At 61.1% G+C, this 9709-nt stretch overlaps 2 protein-coding genes across 2 annotated transcripts; one reads left to right on the plus strand and one right to left on the minus strand.

Annotated features, from left to right (window-relative positions):
- The first annotated feature begins 1120 nt into the window (after positions 1-1120).
- LOC128900636 (potassium voltage-gated channel subfamily V member 2-like) lies at positions 1121-5153 on the plus strand. The gene is made up of 2 exons (XM_054182015.1): positions 1121-2975; positions 4339-5153. Exons 1-2 carry the CDS (start codon positions 1725-1727, stop codon positions 4609-4611), a joined length of 1524 nt encoding a protein of 507 aa, XP_054037990.1. The 5' UTR covers positions 1121-1724; the 3' UTR covers positions 4612-5153.
- Positions 5154-6765: 1612 nt separating this feature from the next.
- On the minus strand, positions 6766-9371 carry LOC128900642 (bone morphogenetic protein 2-like). Its single transcript, XM_054182026.1, has 5 exons — positions 9056-9371; positions 8802-8938; positions 8284-8406; positions 7627-7825; positions 6766-7215 (listed from the first exon to the last, which is right to left on the minus strand). The coding sequence occupies exons 1-5, from the start codon at positions 9369-9371 to the stop codon at positions 6809-6811; spliced, it is 1182 nt and encodes a 393-aa protein (XP_054038001.1). The 3' UTR covers positions 6766-6808.
- Between the last annotated feature and the right edge of the window lie 338 nt (positions 9372-9709).

The following is a 9709-nucleotide window of genomic DNA, read 5'->3' on the forward strand; positions in this document are numbered from 1 at the left end:
CCACCCCTCCCAGCTTGGTATCATCAGCAAACTTGCTGAGGATACACTCTGTCCCCTCATCTAGGTCATTAATGAATATATTGAACAAAATTGGTCCAAGTATTGACCCCTGAGGGACACCACTGGTTACAGGCCTCCAACTGGACTCTGTGCCACTGATCACAACCCTCTGAGTTCTGCCACTCAGCCAGCTCTCGATCCACCTCACTGTCACCTCGTCTAGCCCATACTTCCTCAGCTTCCTAATGAGGATGTTATGGGAGACAGTGTCAAAAGCCTTGCTAAGGTCAAGGTAGATGACATCTACGGCTCTCCCCTCATCCAGCCAACCCGTTATAACATCATAGAAAGCTATCAGATTGGTCAGGCATGATCTGCCCTTGGTAAATCCATGCTGACCACTTCCAATGACTTCCTGTTCCTCTATGTGTTTGGAGACGACATCCAGGATGAGTCGCTCCATTACCTTCCCAGGGACAGAGGTGAGACTAACCGGCCTGTAGTTCCCTGGGTCCTCCTTCTTGCCTTTTTTGAAGATTGGAGTGATGTTTTTATGGATCTTGTGCCAAAACTTGGGGCTGTGTTTGTGACAGCAATTTCCCTTCCTCTGTCCGGTGCCGGCAGCACTTTTGTTCTCCTAATCCCCAGGCTCAGAGACTTCGATTGTAGTGGAGCCTGAGCTGCTTTTCCGCCCGGGAGCAGCTTTGTGCTCCAGGTCTCTGTGTTTAATTAGATCAGTTCATGGAAATCGACGTGACGTTTTACCTGCTGAGGTCGGGTTGTGTCCCTGGGTGAGATATCAAAGATCGGCCCGTTTAATTTTGTTTCCCCTTTTACTTGCAAATCCAAAGGATTAATTTCCTCCTCTTAGTCCCAGTGGTTCAGGGGAATTTTTACTGCAGACTTGCACGTCTCCAGTATCCCGTTCCGTGTCCCTGCCCCTGCCCGCGGGGGTAACGGGGCTGAAGGCGGGGGTGACGGGCAGGGGGCACAGGGCAGCGCTGCAGGAGCGACCCGGCACGCTGGGGACCCGTTCGGGCACTGTGCAGAGGGTGAGGCGGCTCCTTCACCTCTTCCCCTGTAAATCTGCGCTCTGGGGCTTTGAGGGATGAGCCGGGCGATAACAAGCGTTTCCCTTCTCTGGGCGATGACAGCTGATGGAGCAGGGGCATTAGCGCGCGCGTGCTTAACGACTGACTGGTGCCAAGAGCAGCATCTGTTGTGGGGGTACAAAGCTGGTACAAATCCTGCGTCTGCACCTTTCTGTGCCTTTCGGGGCACAGGGTTCAACCAAGGCAAGTTCATCCTTTCTTTTTGACTTGCTGTCGTGGATGCCCGCCTTGGAAACAGGCTGGCGGGCGACAAACACAAACAGCTAATAAGAACAGAATAAGGAGAAAGAGAAGTGGAGAGCTGGAAATAGTTCCTTACATAAAGGGCTAGTGCTTCAATCTCATTATTGTCTTAAGGAGCGGACACTTAGCTGCCTCCGACTCCTACAATGCAAAAACGCAATCTGATCAGCAATCGGCTTTGGGAAGCCGGCAGGTGCCACGTGGCACCACGACATGGCCAGTGCCCCTCGGGCAGCAGCTCGCCAGCGCTCCTCTGAGCCGACAGCGCTTGTCCCAGTCAGCCTGCGCCCGCTGGGAGCGTCCCCGTGAAGCCCCAGCTGCTGTCCCGCAGCACGTACCAGGAATCGCTGCTTCGGAGGGTCAGGCGCCATGAGGCAGCTGGGGACAAGGCGTGCGAGTCTCTCGGCCAGCCTGAAGATCGGGGATCGCCGGGACCGCTGCCGGACACCGGAGGAAGAGGAAGTCCACATCCCATTTGCGCAGGACAGCCTGGTAAAGCCATGGAGCTCCATGCAGAATGTGACGGACGGAAACCGGGAGAAAAGCAAGACTCACATCCGAAGGAGCAAATACTTGCTCAACATTAATGTCGGTGGCAAATTGTTCCAGATAGCTATCAAGGTTGCGGCCCGGTATCCCATCACCAGGCTTGGGAAGCTGGCCCTTTATACTGACCCCATGAAGAAGCTGCAGCTCTGCGATGACTACTCAGTGCAGAAGAACGAGTACTTCTTTGACCGTGATCCTTCCATTTTCCACTACATTTTCCACTTCTACCGCAGCGGGGTCCTGTGGATAATGGACGAGATGTGCCCCAGTAACTTTGTGGAGGAAATCGAGTACTGGGGAATCCATATGAAATACTCCCAACGCTGCTGCCGGATCCTGTTTGAGGAAAAGCAAGATGAACTCAGTGAGTACCTGAAAATACAGAGGGAGCTGGAGGCAGAACTGGAGCCCCTGGACTCAACACAGCAGTTCGAGGGCAAATTTCTGGGCCGGTTTCGGAAGATGATCTGGAACCTCATTGAGAACCCGTACTCGTCCGTCCCAGCCAAGATCATTGCTGTCATGTCGAGCTTCTTTGTGCTTATCTCCATCGTGGGCATGACGCTGAGCACAGTGGAAGAGATGAAACAAAAGACAGGGAAGATGTGGATGGAGCAGCTGGAGATGATCTGCGCCATCTTCTTCACCTCCGAATACCTCATGCGGCTTATATCCTCCTCCAGCTTCAGGAACTTTTTGCGGGCAGCGTTTAATGCTGTAGACCTGGTCGCCATCCTGCCCTTCTACATCCAGATCCTCTTTGAAAATCTGGATGAAGCAGACACGCTTTACCATGAGGAACTGCACAAGGTGGAGAACGTGAGCAAGCTGGGCAAAGTCCTCAAGCTCATCAAGCTCATGAGGATCTTCCGCATCCTCAAGCTGGCTCGCCACTCCACCGGCCTCCGGGCCTTTGGCTTCACCATGCGCCAGTGCTACCAGCAGGTTTGCTGCCTCCTCCTCTTCATCGCCATGGGGGTCTTCACCTTCTCCGCTCTCATGCACTCCGTGGAACATGATGTCCCAGGCACCAACTTCACCAGTATCCCCTACGCCTGGTGGTGGGCAGCGGTAAGGTGGGAGCACCTTCTTCCAGAGAAGGGTGCGGGGGGGCTGCGCGCGGAGGAGGCTGCCCTGGTGCTTGAGGGATTCGCCGCTGCCGGGGGCCAGGAGGCAGAAAAGAGCCCAGTCTTCCCACCAGCTCAGTGACGGTGGGAAACCCAGAGCCCTGCACGCTCTGAGAAAAGGAATCGGAGCTTTGGACTAAGCTCAGAGGCTCAAAAGCTGGTGCTGGGGTGGGAAGGTGGGACAGAGGTGGCGGCCTGGGAACCTCCCGGCCTAGGTTAGTGACAAGGGGGGGTGTAACAGCCCGGGCTTTACCTGCCGTGGGACGCAGGTGTTGGGTGGATGTGTTTCAGACCTCCTGGGCATGGGGACAGCCACCGGGGACAGCCTGAGGCTTGCGCGGCTTTGCAGCCCGGCTGGGCTTGCGCGGTGCGAGGGGGGGGGTCAGAGCTTGTGGGGCTGAGCCTGGGGCCCCAGGGCTGCATGGGGGAACCAAGGAAACGCGGTCACGTCGCGCCTCAGCCCGTGCCCTGAGAGAGGACGCAGGCCGGGGGGTGCTGCAGCCCTTGTTTGCTGCCCTCCTCATGCCAGGAGCCGGCAGCTCTGCTGAGCCGAGCGCTATAATAAACCTGGGATTATCCCCGAGGATGAGGTCGCTAAAGCACTTGAGAGCCAGGGGTTACGAGGGCATTTTGATTTACGGATGAAATGATCCCGCAGATCACTTCTGCTTTTATAATCCCCCTCGGCCAGCGCTGGCTGCCTGCTTCAAATTCATCCCGCCTCGAGGAAGTGCAAAATCACTTAGAAAAATCACCAGATTTGAGTATTTAAGCGTCACAGGCTGATCCTCTCCACGCAAAGCCCAAACCTCTCTGCCTCAGCTCTCGCCCTGTCCCCCGCAGTCCTGCTCCCCGTCATCCCAACGCGGTTCCTCCGGGTGCGTTCCCGGGCAGTGCTTCTTTCCCTTGGAGGGAGGGTCCGGGAAGCTTCGTTCCCTGTGGGACCGGGCATCTTACGGCCAGGAAGCACCGGAGCCACCACTCCGTGGGGGCAGGAAGCTCCAGCAGACAGTCTGGCTGCTGGGAAAGTTCAGCTTGGTGACGTCCAGCTGCTTTTGAAGAGACACACGCGAAGGAGAGGAGGGAGCAGGGCAGCTTGTCTCTGGTCTCTGCTGCTGGGGCCTCATCCAACCCTTTCCTTGACCTCCCCAAGGGACAGCCAGGCCGGCTGCAGCCACGGTGCAGGGCCTTTCTCAGGTGACACCCAGCTCCCACGCGGGGACAGAGGGTGGTGGGTCCCAGCACCGGCAGGCAGGGTCTGCTGAGCTTGTTCACGTGGGATTTTATCCTTTCCCTTCCTCGCCCAGGTCAGCCTCTCCACTGTGGGCTACGGAGACACTGTGCCCGACACGTTGCTGGGCAGGGTGGTGGCATTTGGCTGCATCTCCTTCGGCATCATCCTCAACGGCATGCCCATCTCCATCCTCTACAACAAGTTTTCTGACTACTATGCCAAGCTGAAGGCCCATGAGAACGAGACCAGCCAGTCGCTCAAGCTGGCCAGGAGGATCCGCCTGAAGGAGCGGGTGGTGCGGAAGCTGTCGGAGTGCTGCAGAGCTGACCCCCGCTCTCACCGCTGACCGCCGGCCCTGCACCGCCCGGACCCCCCTCCGCCGTGACACGTCCCGCCCTGCAGCCTGGCCGTCCCTCCAGCAGGTCCGGTCCCCCGGGGCAGCAAGCAGCGGGTCACAGCGGCGTCTGGGGGGGCTGCTGTTGTTGTGCAGGTGCCAGTGCCAGCTGGGGCTGTTTCGGAGGGGTGAAACGTGCCTGTGACTGTGTCGTGACACTCCTCGACGCCGCGTGCTGGAGCCTCCTGTCCCGCAGAGCGGTCGGGGAATCATGGAATCACAGAATCGTAGGGTTGGAAGGGACCTCTGGAGATCATCTAGTCCAACCCCCTGGAAGGACCAGCGGAAGAGCTCGCTGTACGGCCGGGGAGGGATGTCTGTACGGCACAGAAAAGGCTGCAGCTGGGCATCCTTCCGGTCAAACCCACTTTGCTTCCCACTGCCCTGGGAGCCTGGGCTCCGGTCCTGACTCGGGATGCTGCTGTGATGGGAGCCATGAGCAGCCACGGGAGCTGTGGGGGTGTGGAGCCGGAGCATCCCCAGAAACAGGCATTTAATAAACCAGGCCAAAAGCATTCATTGTCTTGGGTTATTGCCCAGCCGCTTTGCGCCATTCGATAAACTGCTTGTAATTTGGGGGCGAAGAGGGGACGTTTCCTGGGGCTCACAACCGCCTCTCCTGCCCGTCAGTGGGAGGGGGGGGACTCTCGTGGGACGCAGGTGAGCCACGTGGGTTTGGGGGTGAGGTGCCTGGCCCAGGGTGTGTTGGGAGAGGAGCTGGGATGGCCACATGTGCCTGGGGACACGCTGGTTGGCTCTGCCCTGCATTCACACCCCGGTGACAGCGGGGGACACATCTGCGGGGCACAGAGGAAGGATTTTTGCCTCCGGTGTGGGACCCGAATCTAGTCAATGGGCTCCCGCTCCCTGGGGGGGATTCACCCTTCCCCAGGGTGGGATGGGGGGAGGGACCACAGGCCGTGGCGGGGAAGGGCCGACAGCTGGGGGTGCTGGGTTTGGCCGAGCAGCGGAAGGAAACTGGTGCCCACCAGGCCAGGGTGGGATTTGGTCACCTGCAAGCTGGGCTTGGAGACGAGGAGCTGCTGGGGGAGTGTGGGGGGGGGTGTCCTGGTGTCAGCCTGGGACAACCGTTAAGCTGCTGCTGTCGCAGACGCTTGGAAAGAGGCTTTGAGGGACAGCAGGGACGGCCTCTGGCAGGGACGGCCACGCTCCTGCAGGGTCCTGGAGCGCAGGGGACAGGAATCTGTGCCAGCGAGCGTGAGACGGGGATCCCTGCCCTCACCCCCCAGCACCGACACCCGCTCCCTGGTACCCGCGTCGACACCCGCCCTCTGAACCGACCTGACCCTGGCAGGTTGGTCAGCTCTGCTTCCCACCCCATTTCTCTTCCCCAAGGAACGTCCCCGGCACAGCCTCCTCCGGCCGTCTTCACCCAGACCCGGCCTTCCCCGCCACCCGCCCGCCCCGGCAGCGTCCCCTCCGGGCACCTTGACATCCCCCGACTCCATCACTGCATCCTCCCCTCTGCCCCCATCACCTGCTCGGGGATCCTCACGCACCTTTCGGGCTGGCTGATGGATCCTGAGATCGTTTGGCTTCCAAGGAACAGGGCTCGGAAACCCGCCACGCTGCGGCTGCGGCTCCATCTCTCTGCTTGCACCCCCCCACCCACCCCCCCCAGCCATGCCCGGCCTCGGCCCGTCCCCCACCCCAGCAGCGCTCCCACAAGCAGCCCCTCGGAGACCAGCGTGTTTAATACTTCCACTGAATTCCTTTTACAAGTCACAACAATGCAGAAATGTACAGACATTTACAGGCCACTGTACAGACGGTTTCTGTCATATATTAGTGCTCTTGCTATTTACATATAGTACAGCCTGCGGGAAGCCTCTGCACGGGCGAGGACACCCGCGCTCCCACGCAGGGCGGCCGGCACGGAGCCATCGTCCCGGGGCTGCTGAGTCGCACGGGCTCATTCCGGTCGATTCGCTCAGAGCTCGGCCCTGAGCCGTCCCGGGCACTACCAGGAGTGACGCCACCCGGGGCAGAGCTGGGCACCCCTTGCTTTCCTCACCCTGCTCTCTTTCGGGGAGTTTTGTGGGACAGAGACCCCCCCGCAGAGATGCTCCGGAGGGAGCAGGAGCTGCCTGCGCTGCAGCGGCATTTCCACCTTCCTTCTCCGCCCGCCTCAGTGGCAGCCGCAGCTCCCGGCCACCATGTCATCGTACTGCTTGAGGACCACGTTCTCATCGTCGTCGAAGTAGAGGAGGTTGATGGAGTAGAGCTTGTCGGGGACGCAGCAGGGGCTGCTGACGCCCTCGCTCAGCTTGAGGGCGTTGATGATGGACTGCACGGTGGCGTGGTTCGTCGGCCGCATGTTCTCGCCCAGTGGGAAGGGGCAGGAGCCCTTGCAGTGGTAGGCGTTGTACCCCCGGGGCGAGATGATCCAGCCGGACCAGCCGATCTCCTCAAAGTCCACGGACAAGGGGTGCCTCTGGCAGGGCTGCAGCCGGTCCAGCGAGCGGGTGCTGCGCGGCCTGGTCAGCCTGGGCACCGCCAGCTTTGCAGGGAGAACGGGAGCCTGGGGCTGTAAATCTGCCAGAAATGAGGACCCGAGGCCATTAGCCATTGCAGGAGTCTGGGAGGAGGGAGAACGTGGCGTATTCCGTCCCCCCCCAACCCCGGCCATCCCTCCTTTCCCCGCAGGTTTTGTCTGCAGTCGCCTGGTGCAGCGAGACCTTCGGTCACAGCTTGTCACCAGCCCAGGCAGAGCCACCGGGAGGTGACAACCCCACAGCCCCACGGCCGCACCTCATCGGGGCAAGCAAAATCCAGATTTACATCTGGGAGCCTGCACCCCTGCACAGACTGAGCCAGAAGGGAGACGGCCTCTCCCTCTGGCCGCAGAAGGAGCTTCGGATTTGAAGGAGCCCGCGTGCACGGAGCACCCCAGGGGCGAGGGGACGGCAGCACCTCAGGAGCCGTGCCGGGGCCGACAGGACCCACCTGGGAAGCCGGCCATGGGCAGGGACGCTCCCCGGCGCCCGTCGTCCGTGAACAGGACCAACATGGGCTTCTTGCTCTCGTGGTGGTCCCCACCGGACGCGAACTGCAGCGGGGGGGGGTCGAGCGGGCTCCCGCCCAGGCCCTGCACTGTCACCAGCAAACCCTGGTTGCTGCTTTCGTCTTCCATCCAGTCGCGAACCTGGGGACCCAAACGGGTGTCACTGCGGGGGGACAGGCACAGCGCCGGTGTCCCCACACGGCAGCGCCAGGCCAGCAGAGCCGGTGCCCTGGCAGCAGCGTGGTGGCGTGAACAAGGACCCCCCCACGGCCGCGCTGCGTCCCCCCAGCCCCGGGCGAAGGGGCCGTGCTGCTCCGGCGCTGTGGCACAGGGGACACCGCGGCAGGAGCCAGCACCGGCGCTACCTGCGGAGCAGTGGGACCGGTCTGGGGCAGGACGGAGCTGCCCCCGGGGCTCTTGGCAGGGCTCTCACCCCCCTCCCAAAGGCTGTATCCCCCCCAGCCCCGCTGCCGCAGAGGGTCTGGAGAGCAAATTGCATTGGAGCCCCAAAGGCTGCTGGGGTTAAAATGGGTTAAAAAAAAAAAAAGCTCCATCACGCAAACCCCCTCGGTGCCACCCGGATGGGGAGAAGCACTCACTGCCTGCGTGATGGCAAAGACCTCCCAGCCAGAGCCCTGCAGCGGGACCAGCCTGGCTGCCAGCAGCTTCTTCCCCCCGGGCGCCTCCGGCTCGCTCTTCTCCAGCACTTGGTAGACGCTGACCTGGGGAAGGCAGCAAAGGGCGGTTACCACCAGCGGGTCCTGCCAGCGGGGAGAGACCTGGGACACAGGTACTGGGGGGGAAAAAAAGGCAGGAGGTGGGGGAATTGGCAGCTTGGATTTGTCACAGCCCGCGGGTGCCCCGGCTGGAGCACGCAGAAGCCTCCATGGTTTAACCATCATGTTTTGTGCGAGGCAGCGACACGTCGGTCGTGTGAAGCTCACGGAGCTGGGCCATGCTCCCGCTGCAGGCGAGTGACTGCAGCACGCCAGTGGCATCCCGAGGCGCAGGCTGGGGATGTGCCCCAGCCCCATCCCTGCCTCCATCCCCATCCTCATCCTCATCCCAATCCCCACCCTGCTCCCCATCCTGTCCCCGTCCCATCCCCCCTCCTCACCTGACAGAAGTGGTGCCTTTTGGGCCCGTTGGTGGCCCTCGGCCAGAGGCGGAAGAGATGCAGCTCTGCCGTCAGGATCTTCTCATTCTTGGCCACGCTGGAGAGGATGAAGAGGAACCGCATCTTCTCCCCGTGAGCTGCAGGGAAGGACAGTTGGGAGGTGGAGCCAAACCAGAGGTGGCACCTCCGCCGGCAGTGCCTGGCCCCTTCCCACAGCCCCGTCCCCAGCACCGTGGGGAACCCCCCGTCCTTACTTTTATCCAAGAAGCTGCGGACCGTGTTGCCCTCCAGGATGTCGGGGTTCTTGGTGACACCGTCCGCGTTGGCGACGGTGTTGAATAGATCCACCATGTACTGGGGCGGCTGCTTGACGTGAGCCGGGGCCGGCGGAGGGTCTTCCATACCAAAGACCTCCAGGAGCCTCTTCAGCGCCTCAGCCCGCCGGCTCGCCGCGCTGTCCGGGCTCGGGCACACCGGCTTGGCCAGGGCCAGCAGCAGCAGGACAGTCCCCAGCATGGCTCTGCTGCCCCTGTCCCAGTTCCACTCCCCCCTGCCTCCCCGGTGCTGCATTTATAACTCACTGGAAAGATGGATTGGAGTCAAATATGCACATGAGCAATCAGGAGGGTAAAGAGAGCTAATTGCCATGCTAACAAGGTGCGAAGCTGGGCTCCTGGGCACCCTGCACCAATTAGCCCCAGTACACAAGCGGGAGGGGAGGAGGGCTCACCCCGGTGCTCCTGGGGCCAGCGGGGGACATGGGGGTCTGGGGCCGCGCAGCCCCTCGCGAGGTCGTGGCTGGGCTGCGTTTGCTCTCCGTAGGAGACTAACCGGCTTTTAATGATGGCACTAATGGGACAAACAGGAGGACCTTTGTGTGGAGGAATGCAGCCCCTCCAGAGCCCAGC

This window comes from Rissa tridactyla, chromosome 22, assembly GCF_028500815.1.
Source record: "Rissa tridactyla isolate bRisTri1 chromosome 22, bRisTri1.patW.cur.20221130, whole genome shotgun sequence".
Lineage (NCBI taxonomy): Eukaryota > Metazoa > Chordata > Aves > Charadriiformes > Laridae > Rissa > Rissa tridactyla.

Excerpts from the sequence above, each read along its gene's own strand:
- LOC128900636 (XM_054182015.1), top strand. The coding sequence starts at position 1,725 with ATGAGGCAGCTGGGGACAAGGCGTGCGAGTCTCTCGGCCAGCCTGAAG. Across the intron at positions 2,976-4,338 it reads ACGCCTGGTGGTGGGCAGCG|GTCAGCCTCTCCACTGTGGG; the intron begins GTAAGGTGGGAG and ends TTCCTCGCCCAG.
- LOC128900642 (XM_054182026.1), bottom strand. The coding sequence starts at position 9,371 with ATGCAGCACCGGGGAGGCAGGGGGGAGTGGAACTGGGACAGGGGCAGC. Across the intron at positions 8,407-8,801 it reads AAAGGCACCACTTCTGTCAG|GTCAGCGTCTACCAAGTGCT; the intron begins GTGAGGAGGGGG and ends TGCCTTCCCCAG. Across the intron at positions 7,216-7,626 it reads GCCCATGGCCGGCTTCCCAG|ATTTACAGCCCCAGGCTCCC; the intron begins GTGGGTCCTGTC and ends CATTTCTGGCAG.